This window comes from Gymnogyps californianus, chromosome 2 (assembly GCF_018139145.2).
Source record: "Gymnogyps californianus isolate 813 chromosome 2, ASM1813914v2, whole genome shotgun sequence".
Taxonomy (NCBI): Eukaryota; Metazoa; Chordata; class Aves; order Accipitriformes; family Cathartidae; genus Gymnogyps; species Gymnogyps californianus.
Window position 1 is genome coordinate 107,932,727 of NC_059472.1, and position 20,355 is coordinate 107,953,081.

At 39.2% G+C, this 20,355-nt stretch overlaps 1 protein-coding gene across 1 annotated transcript in view; it reads right to left on the minus strand.

Moving 5' to 3' along the window:
* CNTNAP2 (contactin associated protein 2) overlaps positions 1-20,355 on the minus strand; it is a 1,235,323-nt gene that overhangs the window by 871,816 nt on the left and 343,152 nt on the right. Inside the window, exon 2 of the mRNA XM_050890726.1 lies at positions 5,018-5,128. Coding sequence (XP_050746683.1) covers positions 5,018-5,128 — 111 coding nt within the window. The remainder of the gene's footprint in view (positions 1-5,017; positions 5,129-20,355) is intronic.

A 20,355-nucleotide genomic window follows, 5' to 3' on the forward strand; every position in this document is an offset into this window, starting at 1 on the left:
CAGGCCCCAGGCTCTACCTGAGCCACATCATGGGTGTATCCATGCCCAGCCCCATCCCGTGTTCTTTCCCACTTACAGATTTTGCTTCCTGGCTTGATGTCTGACCTGGCTCATCCCTTTCTGTGTGATGATCTCCAGACAACTGCAGAACCTGCTGGTGCCACCAGCACTGCTCACCCTGCCTGTGGACAGGGGATGGTGCCCCAGTGGCCAGGGCACCACCTGCCCCAGTGTCTCCCATGTCCACAGCTTGGCCCCCTTGATTGTACAGCTGCCCTCACCCCATTCCTTGAAAACACATACAATTAACCTCAAGTAGATGTTACCATGTCAATGTTGTCATTGACATAGAATAGTTTGGGTTGGAAGGGACCTTTAAAGGTCATCTAGTCCAACCCCCCTGCAATGAGCAGGGACATCTTCAACTAGATCAGGTTGCTCAAAGCCCCATCCAACCTGACTCTGAATACATCCAGGGATGGGGCATCTACCACCTCTCTGGGCAACCTGTTCCAGTGTTTCACCACTCCCATCGTAAAGGATTTCTTCCTTTTATCTAATCTGAATCTACCCTCTTTTAGTTTAAAACCATTACCTCTTGTCCCATCGCAACACACCCTACTAAAAAGTCTGCCCCCATCTTTCTTATAAGCCCCCTTTAAGTATTGAAAGGCCACAATAAGGTCTCCCCGGAGCCTTCTCTTCTCCAGGCTGAACAACCCCAACTCTCTCAGCCTTTCCTCATAGGAGAGGTGTTCCAGGCCTCTGATCATCTTCATGGGCCTCCTCTGGACCCGCTTCAACAGGTCCATGTGTTTCGTGTACTGATGACTCCAGAGCTGGATGCAGTACTCCAGGTGGGGTCTCACAAGAGCAGAGGGGCAGAATCACCTCCCTCAACCTGTTGGCCACACTTCTTGTTATGCAGCCCAGGATATGGCTGGCTTTCTGGGCTGCAAGCACACGTTCCCAGCTCATAGCCAATACTTCATTCACCAGTACTCCCAAGTCTTTCTCCACAGGGCTACTCTCAATCCCTTCATCCCCCAGCCTGTATTGATACTGGGGATTGCCCCCACCCAGGTGCAGGACCTTGCACTTGGCCTTGTTGAACCTCATGAGGTTCACATGGGCCCACTTCTTGAGCTTGTCCAGGTCCTCCTGAACAGCATCCTGTCCCTCAGGCATGTCAACTGCACAATTCAGCTTGGTGTCATCTGCAAATTTGCTGAGGGTCCACTTGATCCCTTGATGGCATTGATGAAGATATTAAACAGTACTGGTCCCAACACAGACACCTGTGGGACACCATTCGTCACTGGTCTCCATCTGGACATTGAGCTGTTGACCACTACTCTCTGGATGCGACCATCCAACCAATTCCTTATCCACTGAATAGTCCATCCATCAAATCCATAGCTCTCCAATTTAGAGAGAAGGATGTTGTGGGGGACTGTGTCAAAGCCCTCTCAGAAGTCCAGATAGATGACATCCATAGCTCTTCCCTTGTCCACTGATGTAGTCACTCCATCATAGAAGGCCACTAGGTTGGTGAGGCAAGACTTGCCCTTGGTGAAGCCATGCTGGCTGTCTCGAATCACCTCCCTGTCCTCGATGTGCCTTAACATAGCTTCTAGGAGGACCTGTTCCATGATCTTCCCAGGTACAGAGGTGAGGCTGACAGGTCAGTAGTTCCCAGGGTCCTCCTTTCTACCCTTTTTAAAAATGGGTGCAACGTTTCCCTTTTTCCAGTCACCAGGGACTTCACCTGACTGCCATGATTTTTCAGATATTATGGAGAGTGGCCTGGCAACTTCCCTCAGGACTCTAGGATGCATCTTGTCAGGTCCCATAGACTTACGTATGTTCAGGTTCCTCAGGTGGTCACAAACCTGATCTTCTCTTACAGTGGGAGGGACTTTATTTCCTCTGTTCCTGCCTTGAGGTCCATCCACTCAAGAGGTGTGGGAAGAGAGAGCACCAGTGAAGACTAAGGCAAAACAGTTGTTGAGTACCTCAGCCTTCTCCTCATCTGTTGTTACCAGTTTGCCAGTTGTGTTCATGGGGGGATACACTTTCTTTGACTTTCCTCTTCTGGCTGACATACCCGTAGAAGCCCTTCTTATTCTTTGTGTCCCTTGCCAAGTTCAGCTCCAGCCACACCTTAGCCTTCCTGACCCCATCCCTACACAACCAGGCAACGTCCCTATACTCTTCCCAGGATACCTGTCCCTGCATCCACTGCCTATACATTTCCTTCTTGCCCTTTAGTTTGACCAGCAGGTCTTGACTCATCCATCTGCGTCCTCTTCCCAGTAAAGAGTCTGGGACACTGACAATGCACCATAGCCCCCACATAGCCCCCCAGCTAGAGTCATCCACCATAAGACTCAGAGGAGCTGTGACAGTGGAGTGTAACACCAGGGAAAGGGATAGACACAAGGAAGTATGCATATATAGTTTGTTTTATTATTGAGACTTTTCCCTCTAACAGTATTTTTTCTTTTCTTTCTTTCTTTGCAATAATAGCTAGGCCAGTAATTATTCTTTGATTAAGATTGCATTTAGGCTAACAGTAAATTCATGGCTTTGCTCATAAGGTGGGGTTTTTTTGGTTTGGAAGCTGCACAAACAGTAGTATAAAAAAAATTGGTGGAGAACATGGGCAGCCTATGCTATAATTTCAATGCAAAAAATTTTGTTTTTAACCTCAGGAGTGTTTGTACTGGGTTTGAGTGGCAAGGTTTTGGTAGTGGGGGGCTACAGGGGCGGCTTCTGTGAGAACCAGTGTCAGCCAGCTCCAAGACGGATCCACCACTGGACAAGGACAAGCCAATCAGCAACAGTGGTAGCGCCTCTGGGATAACGTATTTAAGAAGGGGGGGGAAAAGTTACAGGGCAGTAGCAATTGCAGCCGGAGTGAGGAGTGAGAATATGTGAGAGGAACAACTCTGCAGACACCAAGGTCAGTGAAGAAGGAGGGGGAGGAGGAGCTCCAAGCACCAGAGCAGAGATTCCCCTGCAGCCCGTGGTGAAGACCACGGTGAGGCACGCTGTCCCCCTGCAGCCCATGGAGGTCCACGGTGGAGCAGGTGGATGCCCGAAGGAGGCTGTGGCCCCATGGGAAGCCAGCGCTGGAGCAGGCTTCTGGCAGGACCTGTGGACCCATGGAGAGAGGAGCCCATGCTGGAGCAGGTTTGCTGGCAGGACTTGTGATCCCACGGGGGACACATGCTGGAGCAATCTGTTCCTGAAGGACTGCACCCCGTGGAAGGAACCCATGCTGGAGCAGTTCGTGAAGAACTGTAGCCCATGGGAAGGACTCATGTTGGAGAAGTTCGTGGAGGACTGTCTCCCGTGGGAGGGACCCCATGCTGGAGCAGGGGAAGAGTGTGAGGAGTCCTCCCCCTGAGGATGAACGACCGTCAGAAACAACATGTGATGAACTGACTGCAACTCCCATTCCCTGTCCCCCTGTGCTGCTCAGGGGACGAGGTAGAAAATTTGGGAGTAAAGTTAAGCCTGGGAAGAAGGGAGGGGTGTGGGGAAGGTGTTTTTAAGATTTGGTTTTATTTCTCATTATCCTACTCTGATTTGACTAGTAGTAAATTAAATTAATTTTTTTCCCCAATTCGAGTCTGTTTTGCCCATGACAGTAATTGCTGAGTGATCTCCCTATCCTTATCTCAATCCATGAGCCTTTCGTTTTATTTTCTCTCCCCTGTCCAGTTGAGGAGGGGAGTGATAGAGCGGCTTTGGTGGGCACCTGGCATCCAGCCAGGTTTAACCCACCACAGTGTTCCACCATTTGATAGTATTTCAGATTTTGTTTACAAACACCCAAAGACAAAAGATTGACACTTTTGTTTCAATGTTTTTTGGGTTTTTTTAGGAGGCAGAATATGGTATCTAGGCAGGAGAAACATAATTCCTACAGAAGCAAGAAAAATAAAGCAGCAGTGCAAATAAGCCAACCTTCTACAAGTATGGTATTTTCCCATTATTATAGATCTTCAGGATTTAGAAGATTGAGGCACTATAGTCACACTTGCTCTCTCTTCTTCATCCTACAGTGAAAGTATTTCTAAATTCTAGGTTCATTAAGTCAATTCATTATACCCTTGACATGTATTTTGGGAGGAAGATAAAATTTTGGTATTGATTCACAAGAATCTGTGAAATTTTAGATTTTAGGACTCTTAGATTGATACTATTTAGAAAAAAATAAAATCAACAGTATTCAGAATACTAATTTTCTGTTAATCTAAAGTTTTATGTTTAAATGTATCATTCCTGTAGAATTAATTTAGAGATTGATATCAAAATGGTATATATACAGACAACTAGAAATATCAAGGAAAGCTATGAAAATTCCTATAGGTGAAAGTAAAGACTTGTGTTCAGACCGTGAAATAAATTTGCCTAGCCCTAAGGATATAATTAGACCAGGTAGACCATCAAACTTAGGCACCTATTCTTCCAACCACCAAAACTGAGGTGGGTTTATTACTTCTGAACAATACCTCATTGCATTACAGAAATACATGCAAAAGGCAAAGTTCCTGTGGTGCTAGAAAAAACTGAATGACAGCAGTCATTGCTAAGCTGGGAAACAACTTATAATCAACAAAGCACATCAAAGCTGTTTAATTTTGCTCCAACAACCATGACCTTGCAAATGTTCATTTACCCGATGAACACAGGTATCTCCTTTTAACTCAATTGTCAATTATACAATCATACCATATGACTCCATCGACATCAGGCATTTGGCCCATGCTGCTACATGTTATTAGTAGTGTATATCTCCCTGCAGTCCAAAAGAGTGCAATTACCATCACATACAATGAAATAGAAATCCGTTCCATTTACAAAAATAGTCTGTCAGACAGCTAAAACTTTGTTAAAACAGACATAACCAATAATATTTTACATAAAAAGCATTTTCATATTAAAAATATCATTCGTCATTTTTTTCTGGAAATATCTGAATGTTAAGGTAAAGAGTGCCCCTTACCTCCTCTCTTGTTTAATTTGGCATACCCTGGCACATAGCTGCTTGTGATAGATGATGAACTGCTGAAGGAGGAGTGTGGTAATGCTGAGACCAGAGGTTCATCACACTTTTCTGAAACACAAGAAAACAGATTCACTTTATGCTGTTAATTATTCATACCTATTAAGTGGCAATGTGCCCTTTATTTTTCTTTGGGGTAATAACACAGTCTTGTTATTTTTGTACACGTGGAATGCATGTGGCTACATCCCAACATTTCAGTAAAAAAAACCCAAATAAAACCAACAAAAACCAAACAAATGAAAAACCCACAAACAAATAATAGACACACAGCTCGACATGAGAAAATAAAGACTTCAACAAAAGACAAAATTAGGTAATGGTAATGCCTAACTGTGGGCCACCACTCTCCTCAGGGATACTACAAATGAACAAAAATCATGCCCTGATATATGTGGAATGTTTTTGGTAACATGAAAATGTAGTGCTAAAGAAAAGTATTATCATGAAAGCTTCGTAAGAAGTAGATAAGATATAAACTTTCAGCTCTGTAATAGAAGTGCTGATAACCTGATATTTTAAAAAAGAAAATAAATTAGGGTACATTAATAAATGCCTATGAATTATCACATATTACAGATTTACTGAAAAAAATTAACAAAATAATCTTTTTTTTTAAATATAATCTCTATAATCCATTTGAGCACTTCACTTTTATTTTACACAGTATAAAGAAGATTAACTTGGTATTAGCATCTAAGATGGAAAAAAACAAAATCAGAATCTTTGCCTTTCTAATGAAGAAAAAAGTTTAAAACAGATCTCCTGCTATTGTATGAAGTTACGTAAATTAGAATGAAAAGAACTGGCTTTTGATTTTTCAAATACTTAGATAGTTAATGTACTGCCCTTTGTTCTAGTTTTTCTTCAGTTATTTCAACAGATGGGTGAAATAAATAGGTTAAATCACTCGTTTACATTTCAGGTACAACCTAAAAAAACCCGTAACCTACACCAGTCAGCTTGACTAATCTTTTTAAACACATGCACTGCAACACAGGCTCTGCTATAAATGGAAACACCCTCAATTTATGTATCTGGAAAGCATTATTAGACCACTCCTGGTTAGCAGCATATTTAACACGCAGCACCACATAGTTTTGGTACAATTAGAAAATGGTGATTTGGTTGGACTGGATCACACGTGGAGACTGAATTAATCCTACCCTCAAAAGAGGAACTTTAAGGGGGAAAAAAAGATTGCGAGTGAATCAAGTCATTTATAATGCAGGTCTCCTAAAATTTCCAGTCTCGTGTAATGAAAAATAAAATTACTTTCACAGCAATAGAAACTGAAGCACAGAAATACAGAAGAACATTTATTCATGAATCAGTACTTTGACATTTAATAAAATAAGTAAGTTTCCCTCACAAATCTCCAAGAGTTTGTTAAGGGAGAAAACATTCATGCCAGCATAAAAGCACAGGCAAGAGTAAAGGGCAATTGCTTTGCATTGAATTAAAGGACAATTCCAATGACTTTAAAGTTCACTACCACGCTGTTTAATGATGGAATTTTGACAAGGGAAGATAAATGGTTTTAAGCATTATTGTTTATACCACAAAACAAAAGGATCGATTCCCCTCCTCCCTCCTCCCCCTGCTTTGGCTGCTGCCACACAGCACATTTTGTCCTGCAGCCAGGTAGGCACAGTGCCTTGTGCTCACATCACACCACCCAAGCAGCACACCAGGGTTGCACAGGACCTCTCCCTGGCAGCAGGGGTATGGCATGGAGCAAAGGCCTACGTTTTAAGATCCTGGGTGCCAGGCTGCTATTATTTCAGTCAAAGTAGTACAAGGTTAGAGCTTAAGAGAAGAAGTGAGCAGCAGATTGTAGTACGCATTACAAACTTTGCCCTAAATGTCATAATCTCAGAAAGACAGAGTTACTTGACAAAGTTTTTATCATGTATTTCTTTAGCTATAGTGTATTTTTGGTAGTTCATAAAAATAGGTTTTCAATTTAAAGACTCCTAGCAAAATGCTCTCGCTGCCACTTCATTAGTGTTACCTAGCTAGAGATTTGAAGTAATTTGTCATTAATTCTGTTTTCTAGGTAAAAATGGAATGAAACATTTAAAAGCAGAAGAACACATAATCAGAAATATTTTAAAAATACATAACAAAATCTATTGATAGCATTTTCCTATGCTTATCTTACATGATACTTACTGTTAAGGAAAAAAAAAATTCTGATTAATAATGATAGCTAAGGTAGAACAAGTACCTTTTTTGAGTTCCTGGGTTTTTTTTTCGTATAATTTTTAAAGCAAATTGTTAGGTTTATACAATTTTCCCCCACCCATAGTTTCATACTGGGGTGGGGGGTGGGTGGGGAGGTGGGGAGAAAAACCTGCATCTTTATGGAAGAATATTAGGACAAAAATGTTTGCTACTTATGCAATTTGATTAATTACTGAATATAATGGGAGGTTATTGGTCACGATATTCTAAAAAAACTTGTGAAACAAAAGAGCTAACGTAAATCACAACAAAAAGAACTTTTAAAAAGGGATAAAATGTGAGCAAAACCTTAATTTCTGCAACAAACAAATAAACTGGATTATAGACAATGTGTTCAGAAACAACACGACAGCTGAAAAAAACCTCTCCAAATAGTAGAAGCTCATCAGAACTTCTACTCTTTTACTGATCCCAGTAGCTATTGAGAAAATCTCCTCCTTTTATTTTGACAGCTACTATATTGGTGCCACTATTGATGAAGCTACACAAAACAAAATATGGAAAAACTTTCTTGGAAAGAGTACTAGCTTCATCTCTCTGCTTCACTAACCCATCTGTCCTGGTTTTGGCTGGGACAGAGTTAACTCTCTTCTTAGTAGCTGGTACAGTGCTGGGTTTTGGATTTAGTGTGAGAATGATGTTGATAACACGCTGATGTTTTAGTTGTTGCTAAGTACTGCTTATCTTAAGCCAAGGACTTTTCAATTTCCCATGCTCTGCCAGCAAGCAGGTGTGCAAGAAGCTGGGAGGGAGCATAGCCAGGGCAGCTGACCTGAACTAGCCAAAGGGGTATTCCATACCATGGGACGTCATGCCCAGTATATAAACAGGGGGGAGTTGGCCGGGAGGCGCGGATTGCAGCTCGGGAACTAACTGGGCATCGGTCAGTGGGTGGTGAGAAACTGCATTGTGCATCACTGTTTTTTTCCTCCCCCTCCCCCCCTTCCTTTTTTTGTTATATTCCTTTTCATTACTATTATTATGATTATATTTCATTATTACTATTGTTAGTATTATATTTTACTTTAGTTATTAAACTGTTCTTATCTCAACCCACGAGTTTTATTTTTTTTTCCCTTTCCTCCTCCTCACCCCACTGGGAGGGGGGAGGGGGAAGCGGCTGCATGGTGCTTAGCTGCTGACTGGGGTTAAACCACGACATCATCCTCTTGGATTCAAAAGAATAAGATAGAGAAGCTTGACATAGTCAAAAAGTAAAAATAAAATCCTACAGGGAGTATCACTCTGTATTTGCCACTGTGGTCACAATTTTTATAGACAGTCATGAATGTGCTCCATTTGGTGTATATGTGATTTTGAAGTATTGAACCTGGACCTCTGTTTTCTTAGTTTGGTTGGAATCACCAATACTGGGGGGGAGCACAGAAAAACCAAACAGTTGATACAGTTTTCCTTCACTGTTGCTTAGAACTGCATTTGCTTCCTATGCCTGTTTTGGGATACCAACTAATAAGCTAAAGAATAAAACCAAAAATACCTCACTTTCTCATTGTTTAAAAACCAAAACACACACACCCCAATCTGCCCACTCATTTAGGCTTCAAAATATAGGAAATGAATAGATGTTAAAAAAGGTATTAAATCTCATCAATAACTCATAACTTTAGGTCCAATAGAACAAAAGTTAAAAGACTGCTTACATAAGCTAATATTTCTAGTCCTGTATGAAAGTTCCACTAAATATATAGCACTATTTAAACTTCCTTCATAACATGAAATGCTGTTATGCTACAGATTTAAAAGAAAAAAAAATCCTTGGGAACCTTTCGTTCTTTCAGCAGTTTTATTTATTTCCTGTAGAATCCAATTTTTTACTTACTAAAACCAGAATCATATATACCTTCCTGTTACTGAGATATAATAGCTTTCCCCATATAAGTCAATGTACTGTGCCCTGTTAATCAATTACAGAGCACACTCTCCTGCCAGCATCGTAGCAGCAAAGAAATAAACTCTCCTCCATACCATTTGTCTCAGTGATGCATTAACGTCCAAGCCAGCTTAGGTCCATTTAAATGTTAACTTCCTGAAGCAAAACCACACTTCCACTCCACTCCATTCTGTTCAGCTAGAATCGATAACTTTGTCATAGGTATGATGACATTTGCTACTCCGACTTTCCTATTCAGAAGGAAATTACAGTATATGTCCATCAGAAACAAGTTTCCTTGAGATTCAAATAATTAGATCAATGGAAGAAAGGTCACCTAATGTTATTAAATATAAATGCAAAACCTCTGCAATCCACAAGCTTCAAATTCCTTAAGACCTAAAGACCACGGAAGGGAAGGACTGCTATGCACTTGCTCTGTTCTTACATGCTTTCTCAGGCACCCAGCTATTGGAAACCAGATACCAGGTGAGATGGATCTTTTGTCCTACCAAGTGCAGCCTCTCATTTTGTTGAGTGGTGTTCGCACTCAACAAACCCAGGAAAGTATACCCGTCCTTTCCTGTTTTACAGTCTATTTATAGTTTATATTTTATTTATATAGTCTACCCATCGTGTTGGACAGACTAAAAAAAGGCTGTCTTCTACTTTGCCTGCAATTGCTTTAATTCCCACTTAGTCAGTCCATGAACTACTTGGGGAATAGGGACCAGACTATTTGAAGGGACAGGCCTTGATTATAGCACAAAGTAGATCATATACACACAAACTCTTGATTTATCAATCCCAGAGGTTGTTAAAGCTTAATCCTCACTATACCAGTGACTTCAATGATTTTTGGTGGGCAAAGCAGAGTAAAAAAACTCAATGCTTCACTTCACAGAAGTCTGTTCAAATGCTTAGCATCCTGACCAATAAACAGGTCACCTGTAAAGTTGCTGACATATCTTATCAAAGCAGTCTGAGTAGATGAAAAAGACAATCTGCAGTTCATCTGTTTCTTCTTGACATTTGTATCTAGCAGTAGGTTAGAATACATACAAACAACTATACATTTAGAAATGTTACGAAACAGGAACAGTACACTTTTTATAGTCACAGGTGGTTTTTATTAACAATTTGAAGCTGCATTGGAGGATGTCTCAGAAGCTCTTGCAAAGATTCTGTCAGCAAAGTAAAAAGAGAGCTAAGATGTGTACAGTGCTTCTAAAGAAGAAGAATATTTGGATACTGATAAATAGCACTCATCAGAAATAAGTGATGGTGACTTAATAATGCTTTTGAAGAACAAAGGCTCTTCCATCATTATGGTCCAATGTGCACTGAGGAAGAGACCTTTAAAAAAAATACCAAACCCAAAATCCACAAATTCACCCTTCCTTCTTCAAAATCTTCCGTCAAGATTTCCTATCAAATTATAATCCATTGTCATAATTTTGCTGTAGGATACTAGCTCTAAGACATAAACATGCTGCCAATAACAACTTTACTAAAAAAAGCCCCATATGTGCACGTCAGAAATGAATTTGAAAGCTGATCAACTTAGATGCAAAAAGGCAAATGACTGCAATATCAATATTGTGTTCTGAGTCCAAAATAGCCACAATTAATAGCTAGCAGAATATGAAACCGATGAGTCAATCTGAAGTAGCATTAAAAAAAAATCTCAGCCAAGAAATACACAAATCCATGGCTTTCTGACCAAAAAAAAGTCTTAACTGTTTCTCTTTTACACAACATTTTCACTGTACAAACAGAACACTTACAATACAAACCCCAAAATCTTAACTATTACCAGTATATCCAACTCATTAATTATACAAAAATGCCTGTCAAGTGCAAGAAAAAAAAATTAAAGCAACTTCTAATCTTTACTTGTAATGCAAAAGACTCTTGTTTTAAAATGTGAATTCTAATGTAAATGTTGGGAACCAAGGGAGAGAATCATATCATCTGGGTTTAATTTGTACTGTGTGCTAAATGTTACTTATCCTAAACACATTTTCGTCCTCCAATTTCAATATGTAGAGTGATTTCTCTGTAGCATGCTGAGGAGAAAGAATAAGCCACCAAGCACTTCAGAAAAGCAGTGATGAGATTGCAAGGGCACTCTGGAACATGGATAAATACGTATGGGAATTGGCATACCTCCATTGACAACCAATAGGAATATTAATGCGGCTGTTTTGGATTGCAGCATATTAGTACGCTGAGACAGCCTTACTTTTCATATTGCATAGGCAGGTTGTATAATCTGAAATGAATGGTAGAATCCACCATGTTTAATTCACAAGACTGTGTCCCCCCAAAGAGTAGGAATAAATAAGCATAAGTTGCCAAAACATTTTATGCACTGTTTCAAATGAACTTTTAAAGCAATGTTAATTGAAAAGCGGGAGATGTTACAAAGCAGCTCATGGTCAATGGTAACCCCTTTAAAAAAAAAAAAATCAAACTTAGAAGCAGGTGTTGTTGAGGACAGCCTATCACAGGTTTAATTTCAATGACAAGAAAAGCAACCTTGGCCCTGTATCACAAGCCTGTTGCTCAGTATGATAAACCTCTAACCAAACCTCTCATCATGTGTGACAGGAACACTGCTGGAGAAGCCCTTTCCTTAGTCCTCAGAAGGGCCACTAATGACAACAATAAATACTGATGGTAATGGCTGGTAAATGCCAGGCAGGATACACATCATGCTCCAAGTTCTTAAGTCAGCAAGAAATCAGTGAAGAGCTTATCAAGGAAGACCTTCTCTTATGGGGAAAGGAAATGCTTGCCTGTCAGGTGTATTTACCAAATGTACCAGCCTTTGGTACATTTGGGGTGGTTCAAAAACCTTTTGCCTTATGCATGCTCTGTTGTGTTTTTCTTGACTGTGGGAGATAAATAAAAAAAAAAGTCCACCATATACTGTTTTTTGGGTTTTGGTTTTTTTGTTTGGTTGGTTGGTTGGGGTTTTTTTTAAGATAAAAAGCTAACTTTACTCACCAGCAAGTTTTTTGGACCACATTATCGACTAGATAAAGGGATAATGATTGGTAGAGTGGGAGCTTCATTTTTTTATTCTCTTCTGTCCCACCTACCGACCCAAGCAGGACTCCTTTTGTACTATGCTTACATTAGAAGGGTAACGAAAACCAACCCACTTTTTAAATAACTTAAGCCACAATAGGGCTGTCCACACTCCACCTGTGCAAACATGGTAATACTCTACACACACAACAGTTACTTTCCCATTTGCATTCAGAATTACCATTCCCATTTGCATGTCAGAAAGTCAATGCAGGTCTTACATAAGCCTCATTTGACTTCTTGTTTGCTATTTCTACTGGCCTCCATTGCTTTGATCTGTTATTTCTCGCTGTGCTTTTGTGAGCATAGTGCTCTTTCCATATTGCAGAAGTCTGTGGCTTCCCCACATGACTGACGTTTCACAGGGCAGTCTTGACAGACTGCTAGGGAGTCAAGTTCACATTCAGTTTCATGAGCAAATGAGTCCAAGTGTAACTGAAGCTTTTCTTTAAGTATCTCTTGAGCTCAGCTGTAATCTAAAAGATTAGAACAGCTCACATTGATCGCCTAGGATGTTTCATATTCCACTTCAAGTTGCATACCATCAATAGAGATAACACATTGTTGCTCAAAAGGGTGGCTGCTGCTGAAAAGGAAGAAAATATAGCAGCTATTTTTCCCCCTCCAAGGTGAAGCCATAAATTACATTAATTTAGTGGTCTCCACACAACCCTTACTGTTCAAGGTTACTTGTTCTGAGGTTTATTTCAAGCCGTTCTACAGATGTCTTTAAGGAAAGGAACAAGTCTCACACAATGTTTTTTATGGCAGTTACTTTGCTCACAGTAGAGCGCAGGCAGTCAGGCCTGTTTCTTTGTTCTGGTTCCGATTCAGGAACTAGTCTTTGGGCAACACTGGATGCGCCACCAGGGCCACATTTTCTAAAAATGTATTTGGATGCCCAAAGACAGATAGTACTTTAAGAGATTTTCCAAAGTATCTTTTTACCTGAACTTTGTTTCTGATACCTATTGACTAGTTTTCAGAGAAGTCGAAGCCTTATTCATCCCAAAGGTCATGGTATGGCTACATGTTTTGACTGTTTATTAATAAACATTTGTAAGCACTCCTGGGAAACATTGGAAATGGTAATATCATAACAATAGCACAAATGTGCAACGTATTATATGACTACTATCAGACATTTCTGGCTGCCCTGCCTTTCATCAAATGGCATACAACATGTTCCACAGTACTCTCCATACTTCTGTCTTTAACTACTGAAAATGAGAAAAGGTTTAAAGTAAACATCATTAATTACTGCGATCTACAATTTAACCAGAGAGATTAGGATGTATTTTGAAATTAAATTATTCAGTCTGGAATCATTACAAGTATAAAGGTGTACAAAGCAGCCTCTTGAAATTCAGATTTATCAAAATTTCAACATTTCACAAAGGAAAAATAGAAGACTGTACCCAAAATCTGTTCATTTCTATTTTTCAGGAAAGTGCCAATAATTTAAATCTTGAATTTATGAAAATGTATTTTTGCTTTAGTAGTGTACATTTGGAAAGAACAAGGGTCCTTAAACTTATGTCTTACTTTATTATTTACTAGCATTCAATTTTGAATGATTTAAAAAATAAATACATTCTTTTTATTGTCTCTAAGGTATATCTACAGTAAGGTTTTTGCAGGGTTTTTGTTGGTTGGTTTTAGGTTGTGGTTTGTTGGTTGGTTTTTTTTACTGGAAAAGAGTGGACAGAGGAAGTTTTTACACCACTTTAAAACAAAAACACGTCTGGATTGATTTTGATTTACTTTAGAGTCCACAGAGCAGTCCACAGTCCATTGAGAATTTGGCAAATGTTCACGCCATTGCGCTATTTTGTCTTTTATGAACAAATTTATAAACTGCTTTGCACCCGATGCAACTGGAAAAGTTCTATGAGAAACTTGCTATTTTATTCACTCAGTTTTTAAAAAAAAGTCACGTCAATTGCATCTGAAATAGTCGGAAGTCAGTCAGTCTGGTTGTAAACTTGGAATTTCATTAAACTGTCCTTAGCACATAAGCAATAATAGACTATCAACTCTATGCAAAGTAAAATTCATAAATATTTTCATATTTTTGCATATACAATCCTCAGATGCCTCTTCTTCTGACATGTAAGTATACTCTTCGTCTTTTCAGTACTGGAAATACGTGAATGTTTTGGAGGATGTTACAGTGAACAAAGCTCCTTCTTAAGTATCTTTGCAGGTAGGTATGATTTTTCACAGACTGGTACCTATCTGAATTAACTATGGAGAAGCCTGGAGTCATGTCGCATAAAAAGTTTTAGAGTAGAGGGCAGAGGAACCCATAAGGCTGGAGGAGGGAAGACAACACTGAAAATCTTCACAATCTTGTCAAGCCTCATTTAGCTTAAAATACATTTGCCAATTACTTAGCTTATGTTGTTCCTCAGTCGATCTTGTATCAACGAGCATCTTTTGTTTGTTTGTTTGGTGTGGGTTGGGTTTTGTTGTTGTTGGTGGTGGTTTGATTTGTTTTTCAGGACCCAGAGGTAAGAAAATAATGCATGATAACTAGTTTCCTGAATAACTTTTTTACCAGTCAGCTTAACTTTCACCATTGCTTTTGAAGATTTCCATCTCTAAGATTAAGCTTTTATCTTTAACGAGAACAAAACATGTAATTTTTTCCTCACAATACGTAGTTATTTTAATGGTCCCTTTACTTTTAGCAGTTTTATATCAACATAAATCTTCTGAATTCAGAGCTGTTATTCCAGGTTTAACCTAATTTAAGCAAGATCAAAACAGCCAGTAAGGGACTTCAAAATTGCTGGGCAGTTCAATATAAAAGCACGCCCACAGAGAGCCAAATATTAACTCTCAAAACAATATAGCACAGGTACAGAAGAAAGATATTTTAAACTTGTTGTATAGAACCTACTACTGTGGCTATCAAATCGTTTCACAAAATGAAGAAAGTTAACCTCATAAGAGATAACAAAATATTTTTATCTACCTGCTTACAGATTGGTTAAGATGCTCGACAGAAGTCTCATAATACAGTTAAGTCAGAGCAAAAGCTGAAGATTCCTGCCTGAATGCCTTTTATACTAGAAAACTACCCTTTCCCTAGAATGGCTAGGGAGGAAACTCTGCTCCTACCAGACAGACAAAATACTTAATACCATGAAGCATGTAAAGCACATTCCACATTTGGTTAGATGAGGAAAAAAAATAGAAATTAACAGGGTATGCAAAATGCAGCAGAGAATTGTTTCTCAATTTGCGCAGCAGAAAGTAAACATCACTTAAGCTTAAACTTAGGTTTTTTTCCAAAGGCATTATTCTTCCATGTTTGTTCATTGTTGTTTATTTTCATCTCCCCTTTGGAGAAAACAGATATGTCATATTTATAGCAGAAGCTATTAGTTTGCTGTTTATCAGTTGCCTACTGTTAGAACTTATGATAGAAGCAAAAACCAAAAGGTGCGTGATCTATGAATTAAACTGTATTATACTGACAGATTATTTTTTTCCTGAGAGGAAAAGACAAATAAGGTCTAACCTGGGTTTGCTTCCTCTTCTACTTGAAGCATTTTTTTCCCCTCCAACTAAATATAAAAGGTGTGCTTTCTCAATTCCTGTCACTGAAGCATGGGAGGATTAGCTCTGATTGCATTTTGCAAACTCCTTTGTTAAAGAGCACTCTTTCCCATGTTTCCAAAGAAGTATCAAGTGACCATATAAATTAAATTGTCATAATACATTGATTTCACCAAAAGTATCAACAAAAAGTTCCTGAAAGGATATTTTAGCAGGTGAAAGAAGAAATACTTTTGATCTTTCTCATTACTGTTACATTAATCTAGGGTATATATGGCATACATTTAAGATCATCTTGGTCTTGATTTGACTTCCCAAAAACAAAAGATAAGCTTCCAGAATTTGCTGATATCTTTTTGGGTTTTTAGGGCCAAAATCTTAAGCGAATTTTGATGCATAGAACCTTGGCTAGGAAAGTAAAAACAACAACAACAAAGAAAGAAATTGAGAAACATTGGATAATAGGAAAATGTGAACGTAGTTTAGATTTCTGAACTTATCTCTGTATTGTAGACTGAAAAGAGCATGCTGTGTTACAATCAACCTGTGAGATTCAGTATTCTCAGAGGCTTGTTATGCGTACTGGGAAACTCAAATCAATTATGTAACATGGCTGTGAATTTTGACCCTAGAGGCCCAAATCTCTTACACTAATACCTTGAAGAAACGATATGTAACTCAGAGCAGGCTAACAAATGTTTTCACATGCCAGTACAAAATCTGCATGTTGATTCCAGTAAGTGTTCAGCATCCTTAAGCATACTGGAGCAACAGCACGAGAAACAAGCCAGTTTAGGGCAGTAGCTTCATAAGACACACGTTTTGTAGATACATTTTACCTTATTCCCCAAGTCTGAAAGTGCCTAACATTTAATGATTAAAGACAGAATCTTTATTTATTTCCCTAGAGAATAAAGGAAATATCACACCTCTATAATAAGAACAGATCAGGATTTGCACAAATTTGTATATCTGAAGCTGAAGAGAACATCTTTCTTTATGATGGACTTGCAAGTTGGAAAGATGAGAATATTGGACTCACAGTTTTAAAGTATTTATAGGACTCCTGTTGCTGACACAGGGCAGGGCAACCAGCACAAGCAAACTCTTTGTCAGTCTGCTTGGATTCCTAGTTTTCTAGAAGGAGTAAAACTTGGGAGCAAAGTCAATGTTTAAATTAAGTGATTTAATCCCTCCAGAAGAAAATAGCAAACATTTTTAAATATCCATATGAATGATAGATCAACTCTTTTCTAACTGAGGATAGCTAAAGCCAGAAGTATTAGTCAAAAGAACAATCTCTGGTTTTGTTATGCCAACCAGTTTTTAATTCCATAAAACATGGTGTGCCCAAACTCTAGCTGTTAGTTCTACATTCACTGGAGATGATAAAACCTTAGCGGGGGGTAAAATGATAAAACCTTAGCGAGAAGTCTGTGATAGTTTTTTCATTATTGTGAGGAGATACAGATTTGGAGTGTTGCAGGTCCCTCTATGTTATTTTTAAAAGTGAATGAAATTCCAATGCAAGGAAAGCCAATGCCAGCCTTTATTAATCCTTAACAACACAAGAAGCAATATCAAACAATTGCACAGCCAGATGCTCAATTCAAACAATTTTAGAGTGTGGTTAAGTGCCATGGTTTGTGCACTTGATCAGGAAAATAAATATCCAAATTTTATAATAGCTCAGATTTTATTCAGAAGAAGGAATTACATGAATTTATTCTTAATTATTTCCTGTCTGTCCAATTGGTAAATGACATGTGGGATTCAGCTGGAGGTAGAATTTTACAAACCAAGTTACCATGTGTTCTGTTTCTTATTTGGTACTTGTTCTTTCATTTTTAAGGAAGAAAAAGTAGTTAGAGGTCTAACACACGTGAATGATTTTTATCATTTGGCTTGAAGGGGATATAAGGGAGAAAAAGATGACAAGTAATCATTGTATAGTGGTGTCTGGGGTTTGTTTTGTGTTAATAGGGCAACATCCAATCAAGAAGACACGACAACGTCCACTGATATTTCACAGAATACCTGAGCAAGTCATGATGTTAAATAAAACATCAAGATAAACACAACAGCCGTACAAGGCCCCAGTATTTTGTTTCATAGAGTGCTCCACGCTCATCTTAGTTTAGACTTTCTGGTTGTATTTCTTCTCTTGAAGCACTACTACTGTGAGAAAAGGCTTCTCTCATAGGCTTCTCTGTCCTAAGAGCATCACAAGAAACGTACCAGAGAACAGGTCCCTAAAATACATAAAGTACGTTGTGACTACATAAATTTTGCTTCTTCCCCCCCGCAAAGCAAAAATATGCTTGTATTCTCTTGTACAAAACAAAACACACTATATCAACATTTCCAAAGAGCTACTTAACTGAAAAATCATTTCTAACCAGACTATAAGGTGCAAGTCAAAGGACATATTGCCTGCATTTGATCAGTGTTGCTGATTCAGATCTTAATGGTTCTGTCATACTAGTAGAGACTGAAGAGGAAGGATGAAAGGATGGTGCTGTACTACTCCTACATTCAGTCTTTGCATTGCCCCAGGCAAAATTCATCTGCTTTTGGAAGGAACTAAACATCCTGAAACAAATCAGTTTTGCCATCCACAGTAAAATAGCTTATGCCTTACTCATGCTTGTCTGGTGCATTACAGTGATGAGAGGACGAAAGCTTCTGTTAGAAAGAGCAGAAGAAAACACAAAGTAGGAAATCCAGTTCTGAACTTAATGGGGACCAAAATAAATTTTAAAAGGGCTTAATCAAGCAGAAGGTTAGTGTACCATTGTTCCCTTTCGCTGTGAAGGCCAGTTACAACAACTCCAGGTAATTTCACATGCTCCCAAAGACTTTTTTAATTTTTTAAATAACAGCAAATGTTCTTACAATGGTCCAAGAGCCATTTCCTTTTTCACATTTCCTTTTTGTCTCATCAGAAACTCTTGATTTAGAAACACTCATTAAAGAGAATAGTAATGTAATTCATTGTCTTAAAACCTGGCTGGGAAGATGCTATATATAGGATATGTCACTGCATTTTTCTCTCTGATTTAAATTACCAGACCTACCTTATTTTAATGCGCCATGGAAATCCAAGTGAATATGTTTTACAACAGCCTTAGCTGTCCAGCTTATCCTGCTGTTCATATGGCATTTTTTGAATATAAATTGTTGGGTTTTTTTAATTATCAAATGCAAACGGTGTTGACAATAGCATTGTCTATTATTGTATCCTCATTATCATTCACGGGTACTACTGAGGCTTTTTTAAGGCCAAGAGTACTTGGTAATTATGCTTGGTAAAACCTTATTATTACTACATGTTTAACATGTCAACCAACGAAAACAGCACAGTCAACTTAGCATATCTGAAAAACGAAGGTGACTTACAATTATAGTCCATTCCCTCCAATTTTAATCAGATATCTAAACATTAAGTTTCAAACATTACAGTTTACTACCTTTGTCTGGATCATGAATTCCCACTATGTTCAAAGTGAAGGATGCCTGTGGTAAATACATATGAAAGTCTATATACATACATATATACAGCAACGTAGCATCATCACAGGACTTTCCAGTTGTACCAGCTGCAGTTGCCCAGGTCTTGGCAGGGGGCCTGATGGCTCTGTGGCCAGCAAAACACTGGCCAAACGCTGCCCAGCAGTGAAGGGTGAGGGGAAAAGTGTGAGAAACAGCCCTGAGAGTGAGGTGAGAGCAGGAGGAGGGGGAGGAGGGGCTCCAGCTGCCCCCACAGAAATTCCCCTGGAGAGCCCCCACTGGAGCAGGTGGATAGAGAGTAGGCCTGTAGAGAGCCCACGCTGGAGCAGGGGAACAGCGTGAGAGGGCAGGAGCGGCAGAGAAGACCACAGCCCCCCATTCCCCATCCTCCTGCACCGCTCAGAGGGGAGGTAGAGGAGTCAGATGTGAAAGAGTGAAGTTGAGCCTGGGAAAAAAGGGGTTGAGGTCAGAGGGAAGGTGTTTTAGGTTTTTTTGCATTTGTTTTGCATCATCCAACTCTATTTTAATTGGCAATAAATTAAATTCATTTTGCCCAAGTCAAATCTGTTTTGCCCATGAGGTAATTGGCAAGCGATATCCCTGTCTTTATCTTGACCCACAAACTTCATCTTATTTTCTCCCCTGTGCTGCTGAGGAGGGGAGTGAGGGAGCAGCTGTGTGGGACTGTCTGGCAGCTGGCCAGGGTCAACCCACCACACTGCTTAACAATCAAATATCAGAGGGTTGACTTCATGTTGCTTGTCAGAGAGACCGCACAAGTTCATGCCAATAATGTTGACTAAATGCAGTGTAAAAGCATTAAATGTTTTTTACAAATCTATTCAAGGGCATCTAAAGAACACCAAATTAATTTGTAAAATGAATGCTATGTAGTCAGCTTTCTACTTCAAGTTTTAACTCCCTGTCTTCAGTATAATATTCACACCTAGAACAAAGCTGTGAAGGC